The sequence below is a fragment of the Salmo salar genome, chromosome ssa09, assembly GCF_905237065.1.
Source record: "Salmo salar chromosome ssa09, Ssal_v3.1, whole genome shotgun sequence".
NCBI classification, from domain to species: Eukaryota; Metazoa; Chordata; class Actinopteri; order Salmoniformes; family Salmonidae; genus Salmo; species Salmo salar.
Genome location: NC_059450.1, coordinates 153,497,285 through 153,520,835, shown reverse-complemented (window position 1 = coordinate 153,520,835; position 23,551 = coordinate 153,497,285). Strand labels below are relative to the sequence as shown.

At 44.3% G+C, this 23,551-nt stretch overlaps 1 protein-coding gene across 3 annotated transcripts in view; it reads left to right on the top strand.

The window, feature by feature from the left end:
- LOC106613300 (muscleblind-like protein 1) overlaps positions 1–23,551 on the top strand; it is a 149,869-nt gene that overhangs the window by 108,384 nt on the left and 17,934 nt on the right. For all 3 annotated transcript variants that reach the window (XM_045724845.1, XM_045724843.1, XM_045724844.1), the window contains exons 3-5: positions 7,957–8,133; positions 12,845–13,060; positions 18,142–18,381. In XM_045724845.1, the coding sequence (XP_045580801.1) occupies positions 7,957–8,133; positions 12,845–13,060; positions 18,142–18,381 (633 nt within the window). The remainder of the gene's footprint in view (positions 1–7,956; positions 8,134–12,844; positions 13,061–18,141; positions 18,382–23,551) is intronic.

The following is a 23,551-nucleotide window of genomic DNA, read 5'->3' as shown; positions in this document are numbered from 1 at the left end:
ACATAGAGGAGGAGAACAGATAGATGAGGGGTACACAGAGGAGGAGAACAGATAGATGAGAGGTACACAGAGGAGGAGAACAGATAGATGAGAGGTACACAGAGGAGGAGAACAGATAGATGAGAGGTACACAGAGGAGGAGAACAGATAGATGAGAGAGGCACACAGAGGAGAACAGATAGATGAGAGGTACAGAGAGGAGAACAGATAGATGAGAGGTACACAGAGGAGGAGAACAGATAGATGAGAGGTACACAGAGGAGGAGAACAGATAGATGAGAGGTACACAGAGGAGGAGAACAGATAGATGAGAGGTACACAGAGGAGGAGAACAGATAGATGAGAGGTACAGAGAGGAGGAGAACAGATAGATGAGAGGTACACAGAGGAGGAGAACAGATAGATGAGAGGTACACAGAGGAGAACAGATAGATGAGAGGTACACAGAGGAGGAGAACAGATAGATGAGAGGTACACAGAGGAGGAGAACAGATAGATGAGAGGCACACAGAGGAGGAGAACAGATAGATGAGAGGTACACAGAGGAGGAGAACAGATAGATGAGAGGGTACACAGAGGAGAACAGATAGATGAGAGGTACACAGAGGAGGAGAACAGATAGATGAGAGGTACACAGAGGAGGAGAACAGATAGATGAGAGGTACACAGAGGAGGAGAACAGATAGATGAGAGGTACACAGAGGAGGAGAACAGATAGATGAGAGGTACACAGAGGAGGAGAACAGATAGATGAGAGGTACACAGAGGAGGAGAACAGATAGATGAGAGGTACACAGAGGAGGAGAACAGATAGATGAGAGGTACACAGAGGAGGAGAACAGATAGATGAGAGGTACACAGAGGAGAACAGATAGATGAGAGGTACACAGAGGAGGAGAACAGATAGATGAGAGGTACACAGAGGAGGAGAACAGATAGATGAGAGGTACAGAGAGGAGGAGAACAGATAGATGAGAGGTACAGAGGAGGAGAACAGATAGATGAGAGGCACACAGAGGAGGAGAACAGATAGATGAGAGGTACACAGAGGAGGAGAACAGATAGATGAGAGGTACACAGAGGAGGAGAACAGATAGATGAGAGGTACACAGAGGAGGAGAACAGATAGATGAGAGGTACACAGAGGAGGAGAACAGATAGATGAGGGGCACACAGAGGAGGAGAACAGATAGATGAGAGGTACACAGAGGAGGAGAACAGATAGATGAGAGGTACACAGAGGAGGAGAACAGATAGATGAGGGGCACACAGAGGAGGAGAACAGATAGATGAGAGGTACACAGAAGAGGAGAACAGATAGATGAGAGGTACACAGAGGAGGAGAACAGATAGATGAGAGGTACACAGAGGAGGAGAACAGATAGATGAGGGGGTACAGAGAGGAGAACAGATAGATGAGAGGGTACACAGAGGAAGAGAACAGATAGATGAGAGGTACACAGAGGAGGAGAACAGATTGAGAGTTCCCTTTCTCTGTAGAAGACTAGATGTCATGCTCCTATTCTAGTTAGAGGAAATGTATCATTGCAATGGACACACACACACACACACACACACACACACACACACACACACACACACACACACACACACACACACACACACACACACACACACACACACACGAGCCCTCAGATAATCAATAAGTTCTGCATTTGCACCATCGAGAGCATTTTGACTGGCTGCATCACCGCTTGGTACGGCAACAGCAAGGCACCAACCGCAAGGCACCAACCGCAAGGCACCAACCGCAAGGCACCAACTGCAAGGCGCTACAGAGGTTAGTGAGTATGGCCCAGTACGTCACTGGGGTTGAGCCCCCTGCCATCCAGGACCTCTATACCAGGCGGTGTCAGAGGAAGGCCAAAAACATTTTCAAAGACTCCAGCCACCCAAGCCATAGACTGTTCTCTCTGCTACAGTATGGCAAGCGGTACCGATGCACCAAGTCTGGTACCAACAGGACCCTGAACAGCTTCTACTACCAAGCCATAAGAAATCTAAACGGCTACTGACTGCTGTTACTGTCTATTATCTATCCTGTTGTCACTTTATCCCAACCTATAGGTACAAATCCACCTTAATTACCTCGTCCCCCTGCACATCAACTCAGTACTGGTACTCCCTGTATATAGCCATGTTATTACCTGGTACTCCCTGTATATAGCCATGTTATTACCTGGTACTCCCTGTATATAGCCATGTTATTACCTGGTACTCCCTGTATATAGCCATGTTATTACCTGGTACTCCCTTTATATAGCCATGTTATTACCTGGTACTTCCTGTATATAGCCATGTTATTACCTGGTACTCCCTGTATATAGCCATGTTATTACCTGGTCCTCCCTTTATATAGCCATGTTATTACCTGGTACTCCCTTTATATAGCCATGTTATTACCTGGTACTCCCTGTATATAGCCATGTTATTACCTGGTACTCCCTGTATATAGCCATGTTATTACCTGGTACTCCCTGTATATAGCCATGTTATTACCTGGTACTCCCTGTATATAGCCATGTTATTACCTGGTACTTCCTGTATATAGCCATGTTATTACCTGGTACTCCCTGTATATAGCCATGTTATTACCTGGTACTCCCTGTATATAGCCATGTTATTACCTGGTACTTCCTGTATATAGCCATGTTAGAACCTGGTACTTCCTGTATATAGCCATGTTATTACCTGGTCCTCCTGCACATCAACTCAGTACTGATACTAGCTGTATGTAGACCACAGGAGGGTGGAGGCACCTTAGTGGGTAGGATGGACTCGTGGTAATGGCTGGAGCGGAACACATGTGTTTGATGCTATCCCATTCGCTCCGTTCGAGCCGTTATGATGAACCGTCCTCCACTCAGCAACCTCCATCAGTGGAGGCTGGTGGGAGAAGCTATAGAAGGATGGGCTCACCCTCTCTCTCTATCCCTCTCTCTCTATCCCCCTCTCTATATCCCTCTCTCTCTATCCATCTCTCTATCCCTCTCTCTATATCCCTCTCTCTATATCCCTCTCTATATCCCTCTCTCTCTATCCCCCTCTCTATCCCTCTCTCTCTATCCCTCTCTCTGTCCTCCTCTCTATCCCCCTCTCTATTTCCCTCTCTCTCAATCCCTCTCTCAATCCCTCTCTCTATCCCCCTCTCTCTATCTCTCTCTATCCCCCTCTCTATTACCCTCTCTCTATATCCCTCTCTCTCTATCCCTCTCTCTCAATCCCTCTCTCAATCCCTCTCTCTCTGTCCCCCTCTCTATCCCTCTCTCTATCCCCCTCTCTATCCCTTTCTCTATCCCCTCACTCTCTGTCCCCCTCTCTATCCCTCTCTCTATCCCCCTCGCTCTCTATCCCCCTCTCTCTATCCCCCTCGCTCTCTATCCCCCTCTCTCTGTCCCTCTCTCAATCCCTCTCTCTCAATCCCTCTCTCTCTATCCCTCTCAATCCCTCTCTCTCTCTATCCCTCTCAATCCCTCTCTCTCTATCCCTCTCTCTATCCCTCTCCTTTCTCCTTCATGACTTTTGTCACATGCTTTGTAAACAACAGGTGTAAACTAACAGTGAAATGCTTGCTGGTCCTTTTTCAACAATGCAGAGATAAATAAAAAAACGAATGTAGAAATAGTGACTTGAGGAATAAATACACAGTGAACAGAGACAACAATGCCATCTTTCTCCAGGGGAGTGTTCAGCACCCCTCTCATCCCCTCAGAGCTCCCTCAGGCAGACAGACAGACGGACGGGCTAGGTGTAATAAGTTATATCGCTCTTCCTCCTCCTTTCACACTCTCTCTCTCTCTCTCTCTTTCCTCTCAATATTGCTCTGTTGTTCTCTCAGCATAGGTCTCTCTCTCCTCCCCCATATCAATTCAATTCAATTCCATTTTAAGGGGAATGGAAACACTTCAGGAAGTCAATCTAAGCAAAGAGATGTATTTAATCCACTAATACTAAACATGTGCATTTAACATAAAAACATATCTATATTTAGTATTTTAGATCGTCGACAAGGTTTATTTGAGCTTTAGGTCAGCTCCATTTTAAATCGCCATAGTAACGACCGACGCCAGCGCTTCACTGGCAGGAATCAGCAAATTGACTGTGGTATTGAGTTTCCGTGCGGAGAGTGAATCGAAGAGAGTGAGGTTGGGGTCGGACAACGAAGATGGCAACAACAAGTACTAATTCAAACAGGAACTGTGTAGCGCCAGGCTGTATGAATTGGCTCCCCCAAAAAATCCCTCGGTAAACTACCATCGGCTGCCCGAGGACATACAACTTATGAAGAAGTGTCTCCATGTCCTGAAGATGAAGGACGTGCCAGCTCGAGCTAGCAGGATCTGCAGACAGCGTTTCGTGGAGGCAGACTTCGCGACGAAGGACACTTTCGATGCGGCAACCGGGAGTTTCTGAATGGAAAGGAGTCATAGGCCCACGTTGAAGCCCTCTGCCTGCGCCTCCATTTGACATGTCGAGGGTTATGGTGTAGGGTTTACCGACCGACCGTCATCAAAAGCAACTGAGCAGAGGAGGCGACGCGAGTCATGACTGTTGTTGACTAGGCTAGCGTTAAACGCTGGACGGCTTCAGCAGGTTCATTGGCTCCCTAACTAACCTGTTAGGGCTAGGGGGCAGTATTGACACGGCTGGATAAAAAACATACCCGATTTAATCTGGTTACCACTCCTACCCAGTAACTAGAATATGCATATACTTATTACATATGGATAGAAAACACCCTAAATTTTCTAAAACTGTTTGAATGGTGTCTGTGAGTATAACAGAACTCAAATGGCAGGTCAAAACCTGAGAGATTCCTTTACAGGAAGTGGCCTGTCTGACCATTTCTTGAACTTCTTTTCCATCTCTATCATTTACTAAGGATCTCTGCTCTAACGTGACACTTCCCACGTCGTCCATAGGCGCTCAGAGCCCGGGAAAAAACAGAATGTCGTCATTCCAGCCCCAGGCTGAAACACATTATCGCCTTTCTCAAGTGGCCGATCAAGGGACACTGGGCTTAGGCGTGTGACCCGACAGCCCCCGCATTTGGGATTTTTTCCTCTGTTTGCCGAAAAGGAGATTCCCTGTTGGAATATTATCGCTTTTCTACGAGAAAAATGTCGTAAAAATTGATTTTAAACAGCCGTTGACATGCTTCGAAGTACGGTAATGGAATATTTAGAATTTTATTGTCACGAATTGCGCCATGCGCGCGACACTTCTTTACTATTTCGGATAGTGTCTGGAACGCACGAACAAAACGCCGCTATTCGGATATAACGATGGATTATTTTGGACCAAACCAACATTTGTTATTGAAGTAGCAGTCCTGGGTGTGCATTCTGACGAAGACAACAAAAGGTAATCAAACTTTTATAATAGTAAATATGATTATGGTGAGTGCTAAACTTGCCGGGTGTCTAAATAGCGAGCCCGTGATGCCTGGACTATGTACTTAGAATATTGCAAAATGTGCTTTCACCAAAAGCTATTTTAAAATCGGACATATCGAGTGCATAGAGGAGGTCTGTATCTATAATTCTTAAAATAATTGTTATGCTTTTTGTGAACGTTTATCGTGAGTAATTTAGTAAAATGTTAGCGAATTCCCCGGAAGTTTGCGGGGGTATGCTAGTTCTGAACGTCACATGCTAATGTAAAAAGCTGGTTTTTGATATAAATATGAACTTGATTGAACAAAACATGCATGTATTGTATAACATAATGTCCTAGGGTTGTCATCTGATGAAGATCATCAAAGGTGAGTGCTGCATTTAGCTGTCTTCTGGGTTTTGGTGACATTATATGCTGGCTTGAAAAATGGGTGTCTGATTATTTCTGGCTTGGTACTCTGCTGACATAATCTAATGTTTTGCTTTCGTTGTAAAGCCTTTTTGAAATCGGACAGTGTGGTTAGATTAACGAGAGTCTTGTCTTTAAATAGCTGTAAAATAGTCATATGTTTGAGAAATTGAAGTAATAGGATTTTTAACGTTTTGAAAATCGCGCCACCTAGCCCATAGAGGCTAACTTTATTTTTGTTCTCAGACTCGGAGCTACTCGGTAAATTCAGCCATTTTGGGGAATTCCAAGATTCCAAGATGTTCTCTCCTGCCAGTGATGCAACAATGCCAATATGGCGATTAGCATTTACAGTTAGCTGGCGCTCTAAATCATAGTGTTTCCATTTCCCTTTAAGGGCTTTATTGGCATAGCAAGTGAATTTCTCTCTCTCTCTCACACACATTCTCTCTCTCTTTTCTTAGTCTCTCTCTCTATCTTTCTCTCTCTCTCTCTCTCTCTATCTCTCTCTCTCTATTTGGTTGTGTGTGTATCATAATTCGTTGGCAGGAGGAGATAGACAGCTAATCCTATTTATCTCTGCTTCTATTCCTAATTTGTCTCTCGTGGAGACCCAGAAGAAAGATAGAGGGGAAAGGATAGAGTGAGATTAGAGAGAGAGAGAGAAAGAAAGAGGGAGGGAAGCATGACAATGAGCTGGAGGAAGAGATGAAACGAGATGGAGTAATTATCTTGTCACCCTCCGTTTGAGTCCAGCTCCAAGGTCATGTTCTAAGTGTTTATCACCCTCCGTTTGAGTCCAGCTCCAAGGTCATGTTCTAAGTGTTTATCACCCTCCGTTTGAGTCCAGCTCCAAGGTCATGTTCTAAGTGTTTATCACCCTCCGTTTGAGTCCAGCTCCAAGGTCATGTTCTAAGTGTTTATCACCCTCCGTTTGAGTCCAGCTCCAAGGTCATGTTCTAAGTGTTTATCACCCTCCGTTTGAGTCCAGCTCCAAGGTCATGTTCTAAGTGTTTATCACCCTCCGTTTGAGTCCAGCTCCAAGGTCATGTTCTAAGTGTTTATCACCCTCCGTTTGAGTCCAGCTCCAAGGTCATGTTCTAAGTGTTTATCACCCTCCGTTTGAGTCCAGCTCCAAGGTCATGTTCTAAGTGTTTATCACCCTCCGTTTGAGTCCAGCTCCAAGGTCATGTTCTAAGTGTTTATCACCCTCTGTTTGAGTCCAGCTCCAAGGTCATGTTCTAAGTGTTTATCACCCTCTGTTTGAGTCCAGCTCCAAGGTCATGTTCTAAGTGTTTATCACCCTCCGTTTGAGTCCAGCTCCAAGGTCATGTTCTAAGTGTTTATCACCCTCCGTTTGAGTCCAGCTCCAAGGTCATGTTCTAAGTGTTTATCACCCTCCGTTTGAGTCCAGCTCCAAGGTCATGTTCTAAGTGTTTATCACCCTCCGTTTGAGTCCAGCTCCAAGGTCATGTTCTAAGTGTTTATCACCCTCCGTTTGAGTCCAGCTCCAAGGTCATGTTCTAAGTGTTTATCACCCTCCGTTTGAGTCCAGCTCCAAGGTCATGTTCTAAGTGTTTATCACCCTCCGTTTGAGTCCAGCTCCAAGGTCATGTTCTAAGTGTTTATCACCCTCCGTTTGAGTCCAGCTCCAAGGTCATGTTCTAAGTGTTTATCACCCTCCGTTTGAGTCCAGCTCCAAGGTCATGTTCTAAGTGTTTATCACCCTCCGTTTGAATCCAGCTCCAAGGTCATGTTCTAAGTGTCCTGAATGTTCTGAATGTTTAGATTTTTGTATGTATTCCCCCCCATCTTTCTCTCTCTCTCTCTCTCTCTCTCTCTCTCTCTCCCCCCCTCATTCTTTATTTCTTTCTTTCTTTCTATCTCTCTCTTTCCCTCCCTTTCTTTCTCTTTGTCCCTCTCTCGCGCTCTCTCTCTCCTTCCCTCCCTCTCTCTCCCTTTCTCTCTCTCTCTCTCTCTCTCCTCTCTCTAACTCACTCTCTCTCTCTAACTCACTCTCTCTCTCTCCCTCTCTCTCTCTCTCTCTCTCTCTCTCTCTCTCTCTCTCTCTCTCTCTCTCTCTCTCTCTCTCTCTCTCTGTCTCTCTCTCTCCTCCTCTCCTTCTCTTAGGGTCGTTGTTCCAGGGAGAACTGTAAGTACCTACACCCTCCTCCTCACCTGAAGACCCAGCTGGAGATCAACGGCAGGAACAATCTGATCCAACAGAAGAACATGGCCATGCTGGCACAGCAGATGCAGCTGGCCAATGCCATGATGCCCAGCACACAGCTACATCCTACATGTATGGTGAGAGAACACACACCCATGGACGCACACACACACACACACACACACACACACACACACATGCTCACACACATACACACACATGCATACACACACATACACAAACACAAACACACACACTGGATCCAAGCCCAGCATATAGTGCAACCAGACCCAGCCAGGCCAGGCAATGATACAAAACAGATTCAATGAGACCTGCCATTCTCCTCTGAGAAACGTCCAGTCGTTTACCACTCACCTTTCATCCATTCTTCTTCTGTTTTCTTCTCATCCCTTCTTCTTCTGTTCTCAACCCTTCCTCTTCTATTCTCGTCCCTTCCTCTTCTGTTCTCTACCCTTCCTCTTCTGTTCTCATCCCTTCCTCTTCTGTTCTCATCCCTCTTCTGTTCTCGTCCCTACCTCTTCTGTTCTCATCCCTCTTCTGTTCTCGTCCCTTCCTCTTCTGTTCTCATCCCTCTTCTGTTCTCGTCCCTTCCTCTTCTGTTCTCATCCCTCTTCTGTTCTCGTCCCTTCCTCTTCTGTTCTCGTCCCTTCCTCTTCTGTTCTCGTCCCTTCCTCTTATGTTCTCATCCCTCTTCTGTTCTCATCCCTCTTCTGTTCTCATCCCTTCCTCTTCTGTTCTCGTCCCATCCTCTTCTGTTCTCGTGCCTTCCTCTTCTGTTCTCATCCCTTCCTCTTCTGTTCTCATCCCTTCCTCTTCTGTTCTCATCCCTTCTCTCTGGGTGGGAAAAGAAAGCAGAGAATGGAGAGGTGGTGGACAGAGAAGAGACAGCAGGATGAAACAGAGGAGATTGAAGGAGAGGTGGTGGACAGAGTTAGCTGTAGATACAGTATATACTGTAGTAGAGGCTGAAAAACAGACAGGAAAAATGGACACAAAGAGAGAAGCCAGGTCACCCATGATACAAGTCAGTACTCGACGTCCATCCATGTCTGAGGATGTCGGGAGATGACGTGGAAACCGTCCACTGGGGGCAACAGTGTGCATTTTTACCTTTGTGTAGGTTTCGGTTTTGCTAAGGCATTGTTGATGGGGATGGCGGTTGGGCGTAAGCATCTGATTCTGATATTGATATGTTTGTTTTAAGGCTATCCCAAACCTTAACCCTGACCTTAACCATTCAGAGTTAATACCTAATCCTTAAAAATTAGGAGATAATGCCTAAACTTTACCTGAACACTTTGAAATTTGACATTTGAAACAAGTTCAAAATGTAACTTTTGAGAAACATGGACAAACGTCTAATTCGGAAGTGAGACTGTGAGAGATGGTTGAAGAGAGACACAGGGAAAATGTAAACAAAGGAAGCAGGAGTTAAGTCAAGACGCTCTCCCTCTCTTTCTCGTAAACTCTCCACTTCTCACCCTCACACCCTCTCTTCTTCCTACTTCTCCCCCTCTCTTCTTCTTCTTCCCCATTTCTCCCTCTTCACCTCCCTCTCCTCTCAGCGTTGGCATGTGTTTTAATTTCAGGCAAGTTGCTCAGCTGAGGGGGATGTAAATTAAAGCTTACTATAGCCTGGGCCTGAATGCTGATGATGCTTTATATTAGACAGAGAAAACGCTAACGGACGGCCCACATCACAATGGGTTAGGAGTCAGGCTACAGTACATTCTCTCTCTTTCCTTCCTTCCTGATTTTTCTCTCTCTCTCCCTCTCTCTCTTTCTCTCCATCTCTCATTCTCTCTCTTTCTCACCTCCTCTCTTTCTCTCCATCTCTCTCTCTCTCATTCTCTCTCTTTCTCTCCCTCTCTCATTCTTTCCTCCCCTCTCTCTCTCTCTCTCTTTCTCTCCTCCTCTCTCTCTCTCTCTCTCTTTTTCTCCCTCTCTCCATCTCTTTCTCTCTCTCTACCTCTCTCTCTTTCATTCTCTCTCTCTCTCTCTTTCTCTCCCTCTCTTGTTCTCTCTCTTTCTCTCTTTCTCTCTCTCTTTCATTCTTTCTTTCTCTCTCCGTCTCTCTCTCCCTCTTTCTTTGCAGTTCTTTATGACATTATTCATTTGGTAGCCACGACAATGACATGTTTATGACATAACGACATTGCTGTGTGCTATAGTATTCCATGACATCATCTTGTAGAAGTGAATGGTGTCTTCCGTATTAGAAGAAGAGGTCTCCAAAGGCCCTGAGCAACGGCAGGTGATGAACAAAATGAAGCCTATCTGCAGTTAGAGCTCGTTAGCCTGGGTGCCAGTCTGTTTCTGGTGTCTTTAATATAGCTTGGGTGCCAGTCTGATTCTTGTCTCTTTAATATAGCCTGGGTGGCAGTCTGATTCTTGTCTCTTTAATATAGCCTGGGTGGCAGTCTGATTCTTGTCTCTTTAATATAGCCTGGGTGCCAGTCTTTTTCTGGTGTCTTTAATATTGCCTGGGTGCCAGTCTTTTTCTGGTGTCTTTAATATTGCCTGGGTGGCAGTCTGTTTCTGGTCTCTTTTGGCTTGACAATGACAGTAGGCAATATCACAAACAGATCTGGGACCAGGCTAGTGAGATCAGATCTGGGACCAGGCTGTTGAGATCAGATCTGGGACCAGGTTAGTGAGATCAGATCTGGGACCAGGTTAGTGAGATCAGATCTAAGACCAGGTTAGTGAGATCCGATCTGGGACCAGGCTAGTGAGATCAGATCTGGGACCAGGCTAGTGAGATCAGATCTGGGACCAGGCTAGTGAGATCAGATCTGGGACCAGGCTAGTGAGATCAGTTCTGGGACCAGGCTAGTGAGATCAGGTCTGGTACCAGGCTAGTGAGATCAGATCTGGTACCAGGCTAGTGAGATCAGATCTGGTACCAGGCTAGTGAGATCAGATCTGGTACCAGGCTAGTGAGATCAGATCTGGTACCAGGCTAGTGAGATCAGATCTGGTACCAGGCTAGTGAGATCAGATCTGGTACCAGGCTAGTGAGATCAGATCTGGGACCAGGCTAGTGAGATCAGTCTGGGACCAGGCTAGTAGATCAGATCTGGTACCAGGCTAGTGAGATCAGATCTGGTACCAGGCTAGTGAGATCAGATCTGGTACCAGGCTAGTGAGATCAGATCTGGTACCAGGCTAGTGAGATCAGATCTGGTACCAGGCTAGTGAGATCAGATCTGGTACCAGGCTAGTGAGATCAGATCTGGTACCAGGCTAGTGAGATTAGTGGGATGTGGGATGTTTCAGTGGGATGTTTCCTCCTGGTCGAGACGTTTTCTAATCAAATCAAATCAAACTTTATTTGTCACATGCTCCAAATACAACAAGTGTAGACCTTAGCGTGAAATACTTACTTTACAAGCCTTTAATCAACAGTGCAGATCAAAAATAGTTCATCAAATATTTACCAAATAAACTAAAGTAAAAAAAAAAGGAAAAGTACCACAATAAAATAACAATAATGAGGCTATATACAGGGGGTACCAGTACCGAGTCAGTTTGCGGGGGTACAGGTTAGTCGAGGTAATTTGTACATGTAGGTAGGGGTGAAGTGACTATGCATAGATAATAAACATGGAGTAGCAGCAGTGTACAAAAGAAATTGAGGGGAGGGGGGTGTCAATGTAAATAGTCCGTAGTCTGACAATTTTATGGGCTTTCCTCTGACTCCGCCTTATTATATAGGTCCAGGATGGCAGGAAGCTTGGCTCCAGTGATATACTGGGCCATATACACCACCCTCTGTAGCACCTTACGGTCAGATGCCGAGCAGTTGCCATACCAGGCGGTGATGCAACCGGTCAGGATGCTCTCGATGGTGCAGTTGTAGAACTTTTTGAGGATCTGGGACCCAAGCCCTCTCCTGAGGGGGAAAAGGTTTTGTCGTGCCCTCTTCACAACTGTCTTGGTGTGTTTGAGAACCCGCTACGTCAGCCAGTACAGACTCAGCGTGTCACGTGCAGGGAATGCAGCTGTCTGCTTGAACTGGTGCCAGTATCTCTCTACAACCCTAACCATGCTCCAAGACACACTCATATGCACACACACACGCAGGCACGCACGCACACACACACACACACACACACACACACACACACACACACACACACACACACACACACACACACACACACACACACACACACACACACACACACACACACACACACACACACACACACAATAAATATCACCACACAGATGGAGATGAGACTCGTCCCACTATGTGTGAGTGAATAGCATACTGTAGGAAACAGGAGCAGGCATCAAGAGAACACTGTCCCTTTCTCTCCTTCTGTCTCCATTTCTCTATCTTTTTCCTGTCTCTCTCCTTCTGTCTCCATTTCTCTATCTTTTGTCCTGTCTCTCTCCTTCTGTCTCCCTTTCTCTGTTGTTCTGTCTCTCTCTCTCTCTCTCTCTCTCTCCCTTTCTCTAACTCTTGTTCTGTCTCTCTCTGTATTTCACTTCTCTTCAGTCCTCACCTAGGTCACACTTCATTTGGATAGTCTGGATAGTCCTTTAGATCGCTCTACCAATCGCCATACTATCAAAAAAATGTATCTGTTTGCTAAGGTTAAAATTAAGGTTGTGGTAAATTTAGAATAAGGGTTAGGTTTATAATAAAGCTTAGGGTTAGGTTTAGAACAAGGGTAAGGGTTAAGGTTAGGGTTAGTAGATAGTTAGTTGAAATGTTACAGCATCTACAGATGGACTATCCAAATAAAGTGTCACCTATCTTTGTTTTCTAAGACTGGCTGAATATCTCGGCATTGTGCTTCTCTTGTCTCCGTACAGCCGGTCCCTATGTTCTCTGTGACGCCCAGCCTTGCCTCCAATATCAGTCCTGCTGCGGTGGCCGCTGCGTTTAACCCCTACTTGGGCCCGGTGTCGCCCGGCCTGATGCCTTCTGAGATCATGTCCAGCGCCCCGGTCCTGGTGACCAGTAACCCCAATGTCTCCATGCCCTCTGCTGCTGCTGCACAGAGACTCATGAGGACAGACAGACTGGAGGTGAGCTGTATAAACAAATACACAGAGACTCATGAGGACAGACAGACTGGAGGTGAGCTGTTTAAACAAATACACAGAGACTCATGAGGACAGACAGACTGGAGGTGAGCTGTATAAACAAATACACAGAGACTCATGAGGACAGACAGACTGGAGGTGAGCTGTTTAAACAAATACACAGAGACTCATGAGGACAGACAGACTGGAGGTGAGCTGTATAAACAAATACACAGAAACTCATGAGGACAGACAGACTGGAGGTGAGCTGTTTAAACAAATACACAGAGACTCATGAGGACAGACAGACTGGAGGTGAGCTGTATAAACAAATACACAGAGACTCATGAGGACAGACAGACTGGAGGTGAGCTGTTTAAACAAATACACAGAAACTCTGACTCAACCTCATGCTGTTCTCTGCACACTAGCACTTGATTTATCAAAACACAACTCTTGATTAATCAAAAAACAATTTGCATGGTTTCCCAAGTCTACAGTCACTGTTACACAGTGAAAGGATGGTAACTAGCAGTCAATGAGGACTGGACATCTTTAACTGCTTTCACCAAAGTAGATTTTCTGTTACGGCTTGAGTCTCTTACCTTGTTAAGGAGCTGAGTCGAAAAGTGTTGCTTAAAAAGTTGTAGCTTAGTTAATTAATTAATTAATTAATTAACTAATACAGTTCAATTATGCACATCTAATACACAGCAGTCTGTTACCGTAACTAAACCCTGATTCCATTATGCAGTAATGATATATCAGTCTGTTACCGTAACTAAACCCCTGATTCCATTATGCAGTAATGATATCAGTCTGTTACCGTAACTAAACCCCTGTTATCATTATGCAGTAATGATATATCAGTCTGTTACCGTAACTAAACCCCTGATTCCATTATGCAGTAATGATATATCAGTATGTTACTGTAACTAACCCCCTGTTATCATTATGCAGTAGTGATATATCAGTATGTTACTGTAACTAACCCCCTGATTCCATTATGCAGTAATGATATCAGTCTGTTACCGTAACTAAACCCCTGTTATCATATGCAGTAATGATATATCAGTATGTTACGGTAACTAACCCCCTGATTCCATTATGCAGTAATGATATCAGTCTGTTACCGTAACTACAACGTTACCATATTTTGCTCATTAGAAAGACAGAGGGATGCAAATTAGCATCCCTGCCATTATCACACACACACATACACACACATACGCGCACACACACACACACACACACACACACACACACACACACACACACACACACACACACACACACACACACACACACACACACACACACACACACACACACACACACACACACACGAACATGAGATGTGTTGTGGTGCGATGGATCTTATATCATAACATATGTTATTCTCCAAATCAGAGTCATCACTCACAGGACTTCCTGATTCTCAGCTGTGCTTCTCAGGACCCACTGCATCACAATAGTTATTCATTGGACACTAAGTCAATGCAATGTATTATGCAGTGGTGCCTAGGATACACTAGTAACAAAATAATAGGAAAATCATCGGGGGAGAGGAGGGAGGGAGGGAGGGAGGGAGGGAGGGAGGGAGGGAGGGGAGGAGGAAGGAGTGGAGAGGGAGGGGAGGGGAGGGGAGAGAAGTGGAGGAACGTTGGGAGGTTAATGTTGGGAGGGAGTCTCAGGGCGAGTGGACAGCTCTGTGAACGAGGGAAAGGGTCGATAACAGGAAAGAAAGATTTAGGGAGAGATGAGAAATGAGTGACCAGCAGACTTGTTAAAGTCATCAGGGAAGGAGAGGAGAGGAGTAGGCGAGGGGGAGGAAGGGTGTGGTGGAGCGATATGGATTTCACTGATTAGGGGTGATTTCACTGATTAGGGGTGATTTCACTGATGAGGGGTGATTTCACTGATGAGGGGTGATTTCACTGATGAGGAGTGATTTCACTGATGAGGAGTGATTTCACAGATAAGGGGTGATTTCACTGATGAGGAGTGATTTCACTGATGAGGGGTGATTTCACTGATGAGGGGTGATTTCACTGATGAGGGATGATTTCACTGATGAGGGGTGATTTCACTGATGAGGGGTGATTTCACTGATAAGGGGTGATTTCACTGATGAGTGATTTCACTGATGAGTGATTTCACTGATGAGGGGTGATTTCACTGATAAGGGGTGATTTCACTGATGAGGAGTGATTTCACTGATTAGGGGTGATTTCACTGATTAGGGGTGATTTCACTGATGAGGGGTGATATCACTGATGAGGGGTGATTTCACTGATGAGGAGTGATTTCACTGATGAGGGGTGATTTCACTGATTAGGGGTGATTTCACTCATTAGGGGTGATTTCACTGATGAGGAGTGATTTCACTGATGAGGAGTGATTTCACTGATGAGGGATGATTTCACTGATGAGGGATGATTTCACTGATGAGGGATGATTTCACTGATGAGGAGTGATTTCACTGATGAGGGGTGATTTCACTGATTAGGGGTGATTTCACTGATGAGTGATTTCACTGATGATGAGTGATTTCACTGATGAGAGGTGATTTCACTGATGATGAGTGATTTCACTGATGAGGGGTGATTTCACTGATTAGGGGTGATTTCACTCATTAGATGAGGGATGATTTCACTGATGAGGGATGATTTCACTGATGAGGGATGATTTCACTGATGAGGAGTGATTTCATGGAAATAATGGGTGAATCTGTCCAATACCTGATTAGTTTGTTTCCATGAGGAAATGTGCTTTTTCCTCATTAACGCCTACTGGTGTTACATCATGGAACTAAACCACTAGCTTCGTTGGCCAAGAAGTGGGTTTGCTATAAATACCCTTCAGAAAAAGGCCAGACATATTTTAGTGTCATAGTGTGTCATTAAAAATGAACAGCTGCAGGATTCTGTTTTCATGCTTGACATACAACTGTAGGACCCTCCACATATTACCTGCATGATGATGACACAACTGGCCTGTAGGGATGGTAACCATTGGATAGAAATAGGATTATCAGCCTCTTCTTGTTGTTGGCCAACCAGGAGCTTTCCTAGGGTTTAATTTCCCTCAGAGGCATAGTACAGCTGTTAGATCAGGGCTAATAACTCTTATTGAGAGAGTGAGACAGATCAGGGCACACAGCTCATCTGTCTTCTCCTCCCACTCACCCTGTCATCTTTCCCTCCACCCTGTCTCTCCTCTCCCTCCACTTTCTCTCCTCTCCCTCCACTTTCTCTCCTCTCCCTCTCTGTCTCTCCTCTCCCTCTCCCTCTGTCTCTCCTCTCCCTCAACCCTGTCTCTCCTCTCCCTCTCAGTCTCTCCTCTCCCTCCACCCTGTCTCTCCTCTCCCCCCACACTGTCTCTCCTCTCCCCCCACACTGTCTCTCCTCTCCTTCCTCCCTGTCTGTCCTCTCCCTCCACCCTGTCTCTCCTCTCCTTCCTCCCTGTCTCTCCTCTCCCTCAACCCTGTCTCTCCTGTCCCTCCACACTCTCTCCTCTCCCCCCACACTGTCTCTCCTCTCCTTCCTCCCTGTCTGTCCTCTCTCTCCACCCTGTCTGTCCTCTCCTTCCACCCTGTCTGTCCTCTCCCTCCTCCCTGTCTGTCCTCTCCCTCCTCCCTGTCTGTCCTCTCCCTCCACCCTGTCTGTCCTCTCCCTCCATCCTGTCTGTCCTCTCCCTCCACCCTGTCTCTCATCTCCCTCCACCCTGTCTCTCCTCTCCTTCCTCCCTGTCTGTCCTCTCCCTCCACCCTGTCTCTCCTCTCCCTCCACCCTGTCGCTCCTCTCCCTCCACCCTGTCGCTCCTCTCCCTCCACCCTGTCTGTCCTCTCCCTCCACCCTGTCTCTCCCCCCCCTCACCCTGTCTCTCCTCTCCCTCCACCCTCTCTCAAGAGACTATAATTTCAATCCCCTTGATCTTCGTTCTCTCTCTCTCTATTTCTCTCTCTCTCTCTCTCTCTCTCTGTCTCTCTCTCTTGCTCCCTCCCTCCCCTACTTTTCTGAACATCTGCCTGACAACAAGGCAGCCTCTTTTTTAAAAAGAGCCTTGCTGTTTTCGACGAGGCATGGCCAGTGAAGACAGGAGGCAGAGACGGTTAACTCTGTCTAGACACAGGTCTGAGAAGCTAGTGTCTTCATAAACACACAATGCACACGCACACAAAACACACAAACCAGTCCAGTAGAAAGAGAGGAGAGGAGAAAAGGAAGCAGCTGCAGACTATTGAGATACGCCCCAGGTCTTGTCTGGACGTGAGCTCGACACATTGTCAACCTGGCCATGCATGTACTGCCCCCTGCTGGAAAACTCAGGAATATATGAATCTTGTTTTCACGTCATCGATTTGAAAAACAAAATATTTATACTTGAATGATTAAATGAAAGAAGGCAAACATTACGAGATTGATGACTGTTTATGCTGCTGATTATTCATTCTGAACTGTAATTAGCAGGTATGTGTTCCTTTTGATATATTCATTAAGCATTTATATTCATTTATTCCCGTTGCTTATTATTGCCATTGGTTATTATTCCCATTGTTTATTATACCCATTGCATATTATTCCCGTTGCTTATTATTCCCATTGGTTATTGATAGGCTGAGGTGGAGGGCCCTTTCTGCCCATGACAGTGATATATATATATATATATATATATATATATATATATATATATATAGACCTCAGATATTAAACCCTTCCTCGTTATGTTGTTGTTAGGCTGTGAATGTCCACCTTTCCTCCGTGACTTGTTGTGATGCCATGTATCATGATGACGCGTGGTTTGGTACCACCCTGTGATATGTATATATAGTTTGGTTTGGTTTGGTACCACCCTGATATGTGAAGTAACATTTTGATCAGCAGCCATTTATTATGCTTTTTCTCTTTTCTCTTGGATTCTGTCTGTCTGTCTGTCTGTCTGTCTGTCTGTCTGTCTGTCTGTCTGTCTGTCTGTCTGTCTGTCTGTCTGTCTGTCTGTCTGTCTGTCTGTCTGTCTGTCTGTCTGTCTGTCTGTCTGTCTGTCTGTCTGTCTCTCTATCCACCCCTCCTTCCTTTCCCCAGGTGTGTCGGGAGTACCAGAGAGGTAACTGTACGCGGGGGGAGAATGACTGTCGCTTCTCCCACCCCTCAGACAGCACCATGATAGACACCAACGACAACACCGTGACCGTGTGTATGGACTACATAAAGGGTCGCTGCTCCAGGGAGAAGTGTAAATACTTCCACCCTCCAGCCCACCTGCAGGCCAAGATAAAGGCTGGCCAACACCAGGTCAACCAGGCTGCCGCTGCAGCAGCCATGGTAGGTATCCCTCTGTAACAACCCCCCCCCCCCAGTCATCTCCCCCAGCCAGCCCCTTCAGCACACATTCCAAGCTCTGCTCTCTCAACCCTCTCCCGTCCTCTCTCATCCCTTCCCCTCACACCATCTAGACTACCCAGCAGATGTAGACAGTAAAGGTAATAGCACTAATTATGCAGCTAACTAGTTAGCTTAATTGTATCATGCTAAATGTGTGACTTACTGCCCCCTTCCGAACCTGATCCCTTTCCAGCAGCTCTTTCAACTGTTAACACCTGTTATAACGTGTGTTGTAACTGGACATATTGGTATATAACATGTGTTATAACTGGATATCTTGCTTTATAACATGTGTTATAACTGGATATCTTGTTATATAACATGTGTTATAACTGGATATCTTGTTATATAACATGTGTTATAGCTGGATATATTGTTATATAACGTGTTATAACTGTGTTTATTGTTATATAACATGTTCTAACAGGATATATTGTTATATAAAGTGTTATAACTGGATATATTTTTATATAACGTGTTATAACTGTGTTTATTGTTATGCTTATTAGAGCTAATGTAATTCTGTAGCAATACTTCATCTTATTATATTTAGGACATAAATAGTCCTGGATGCATTAGCATTGAACATACTATATGATTCACTTTAAAGAATTCTGTAATTTCCTGAAACCAGGAAGTGTCTAATGATAAATGCAGTAACAGTGTTTAGCTTAATCCAGTGACAGTGAATAGCAAGAAAAGCAACATTCCTGTGTAAGTAAATTATGTCAAAGCCGTAGTGTTTAGAGTAACAATCCTACAGCTGTTAATGATGTCAAGGCCGTAGTGTTTAGAGTAACAATCCTACAGCTGTTAATGATGTCAAGGCCGTAGTGTTTAGAGTAACAACCCTACAGCTGTTAATGATGTCAAGGCCGTAGTGTTTAGAGTAACAATCCTACAGCTGTTAATGATGTCAAGGCCGTAGTGTTTAGAGTAACAATCCTACAGCTGTTAATGATGTCAAGGCCGTAGTGTTTAGAGTAACAACCCTACAGCTGTTAATGATGTCAAGGCCGTAGTGTTTAGAGTAACAATCCTACAGCTGTTAATGATGTCAAGGCCGTAGTGTTTAGAGTAACAATCCTACAGCTGTTAATGATGTCAAGGCCGTAGTGTTTACAGTAACAACCCTACAGCTGTTAATGATGTCAAGGCCGTAGTGTTTAGAGTAACAATCCTACAGCTGTTAATGATGTCAAGGCCGTAGTGTTTAGAGTAACAATCCTACAGCTGTTAATGATGTCAAGGCCGTAGTGTTTAGAGTAACAATCCTACAGCTGTTAATGATGTCAAGGCCGTAGTGTTTAGAGTAACAATCCTACAGCTGTTAATGATGTCAAGGCCGTAGTGTTTAGAGTAACAATCCTACAGCTGTTAATGATGTCAAGGCCGTAGTGTTTAGAGTAACAATCCTACAGCTGTTAATGATGTCAAGGCCGTAGTGTTTAGAGTAACAATCCTACAGCTGTTAATGATGTCAAGGCCGTAGTGTTTAGAGTAACAATCCTACAGCTGTTAATGATGTCAAGGCCGTAGTGTTTAGAGTAACAATCCTACAGCTGTTAATGATGTCAAGGCCGTAGTGTTTAGAGTAACAATCCTACAGCTGTTAATGATGTCAAGGCCGTAGTGTTTAGAGTAACAATCCTACAGCTGTTAATGATGTCAAGGCCGTAGTGTTTAGAGTAACAATCCTACAGCTGTTAATGATGTCAAGGCCGTAGTGTTTAGAGTAACAATCCTACAGCTGTTAATGATGTCAAGGCCGTAGTGTTTAGAGTAACAATCCTACAGCTGTTAATGATGTCAAGGCCGTAGTGTTTAGAGTAACAACCCTACAGCTGTTAATGATGTCACGGCCCTAGTGTTTACAGTAACAACCCTACAGCTGTTAATGATGTCACGGCCCTAGTGTTTACAGTAACAACCCTACAGCTGTTAATGATGTCACAGCCCTAGTGTTTACAGTAACAACCCTACAGCTGTTAATGATGTCACGGCCCTAGTGTTTACAGTAACAACCCTACAGCTGTTAATGATGTCAAGTCCACAGTGTTTACAGTAAAAACCCTACAGCTGTTAATTATGTCAAGGCCGAAGTGTTTACAGTAACGACCCTACAGCTGTTAATGATGTCAAGGCCCCGGTGTTTACAGTAAAAACCCTACAGCTGTTAATTATGTCAAGGCCGAAGTGTTTACAGTAACGACCCTACATCTGTTAATGATGTCAAGTCCACAGTGTTTACAGTAACAACCTTACAGCTGTTAATTTACAGCAACAACCCTACAGCCATTAATGATGTAAAGGCCATAGAGTTTACAGAATCAACTCTACAGCCATTAATGATGTCAAGGCCATAGTGTTTACAGTAACAACCCTACAGCCATTAGTGATGTCAAGGCCGTAGTGTTTACAGTAACAACCCTACAGCCATTAGTGATATCAAGGCCGTAGTGTTTACAGTAACAACCCTACAGCCATTAGTGATGTCAAGGCCGTAGTGTTTACAGTAACAACCCTACAGCCATTAGTGATATCAAGGCCGTAGTGTTTACAGTGACAACCCTACAGCCATTAGTGATGTCAAGGTCATAGTGTTTACAGTAACAACCCTACAGCCATTAGTGATGTCAAGGCCGTAGTGTTTACAGTAACAACCCTACAGCCATTAGTGATGTCAAGGCCGTAGTGTTTACAGTAACAACCCTACAGCCATTAGTGATATCAAGGCCGTAGTGTTTACAGTAACAACCCTACAGCCATTAGTGATGTCAAGGCCGTAGTGTTTACAGTAACAACCCTACAGCCATTAGTGATATCAAGGCCGTAGTGTTTACAGTGACAACCCTACAGCCATTAGTGATGTCAAGGCCCTAGTGTTTACAGTAACAACCCTACAGCCATTAGTGATGTCAAGGCCGTAGTGTTTACAGTAACAACCCTACAGCTGTTAATGTGCATCCTCTAGCTATGTTATTTGTTGTATATTGCATTCCAATGATTTGTTGTTTTGTTTGTTTGTTTTGTTGTTTTCTCACCAACCCAAACTGCACTGCTGCCTCCATGATGCACCTCTGCTTGCTGGTTTATGTTAATGCGCTTGAACCTCATTGGCCCATTGCCACCTTGTGCTCGCTGCCTGCTAATTAAGGCTCAGTCGGCTGTCAAATCACTGAAGCGACCCCTCGACGCAACCTTTGACCTGGTACTATGACCTTTCACCTTTTAGCTTGGCATGCAGCTCTGTTATACTAGTTTCTAACTAAATACATTTTAGTAAGTTACTGTTTACTAACCATGTCATTGCTGGGGTGATAAATTGATTTTGGCATTACTGTTTACTAAACATGTTATTGATGGGGCGATGAATTGATTTTGGCAATAATGTTTACTAAACATGTCATATCTGGGGTGATAAATTGATTTTTGCATTACTGTTGACTGAACATGTCATTGATGGGATGATGAATTCATTTTGGCAATAATATTTTGTAAACATGTTATTGATGGGGTGATGAATTGATTGTGGTATAGTGGTACCCCGTTAATTAACCTAAATATCCCTTTAAATTACCATTCTATCTCTATGTCAACGAGGGAATGAGGCGGGATTTGCGAAACACTTGCAGTGCCTAAGAAGCTTAATTAGAATGTTGTCTACAGTCAGTTCATCCCTTCTAGTCTAGTCATCATTAATAACATGGTTCGAACGTTAATCTGGATTTAATTTACTTAACGCAGCAGCTAAAACCATGATTAGTGTCTATTCAGGAGTATTCAACTATAAATATATTGCATGGTTATGATATATTTTCTAGTTATTACAAGTTTTTGCATGTCTAATACTGGTGGACGGGTGGGCTTCAAGAGGGACTTCAGAATGAACAAGTCTTCTACTGTTAACCATGAAGCTAGAAGTACAGCTTTTTCTCTGTTGACATCTTCTCTGTTAACATCTTCTCTGTTAACATCCTCTCTGTTAACATCTTCTCTGTTAACATCCTCTCTGTTAACATCTTCTCTGTTAACATCTTCTCTTAACATCCTCTCTGTTAACATCTTCTCTGTTAACATCCTCTCTGTTAACATCCTCTCTGTTAACATCATCTCTATTAACATCCTCTCTGTTGACAGCCTCTCTGTTGACTCCTGATTACTAGTACAATCATTTTTATCTTTATTTTACAGAGCTCCTAATACATAATCAATGATGTGTTATAAAAGATGATTTACTTTTGCAGTACTCATATTTTACATATTTCTGTGTATATTGTCTGTATGTTGGTAACTACTTTTCTCTATTGTGACCATCTCTAGCTGTCACAATTCATAGACAAGCACCACTGTCTTGAAGGACTAGTGTAACATAGACCACTGTCTTGCTATAGGACTAGTGTAACATAGACCACTGTCTGATTATATAAGGACTAGTGTAACATAGACCACTGTCTTGCTATAGGACTAGTGTAACATAGACCACTGTCTGATTATAGAAGGACTAGTGTAACATAGACCACTGTCTTGCTATAGGACTAGTGTAACATAGACCACTGTCTGATTATATAAGGACTAGTGTAACATAGACCACTGTCTTGCTATAGGACTAGTGTAACATAGACCACTGTCTGATTATATAAGGACTAGTGTAACATAGACCACTGTCTTGATATAGGATTTGTGTAACATAGACCACTGTCTGATTATAGAAGGACTAGTGTAACATAGACCACTGTCTGATTATAGAAGGACTAGTGTAACATAGACCACTGTCTTGCGATAGGACTAGTATAACATAGACCACTGTCTGATTATAGAAGGACTAGTGTAACATAGACCACTGTCTGATTAGAGAAGGACTAGTGTAACATAGACCACTGTCTTGCTATAGAAGGACTAGTGTAACATAGACCACTGTCTGATTATATAAGGACTAGTGTAACATAGACCACTGTCTGATTATAGAAGGACTAGTGTAACATAGACCACTGTCTTGCTATAGAAGGACTAGTGTAACATAGACCACTGTCTGATTATAGAAGGACTAGTGTAACATAGACCACTGTCTGATTATAGAAGGACTAGTGTAACATAGACCACTGTCTTG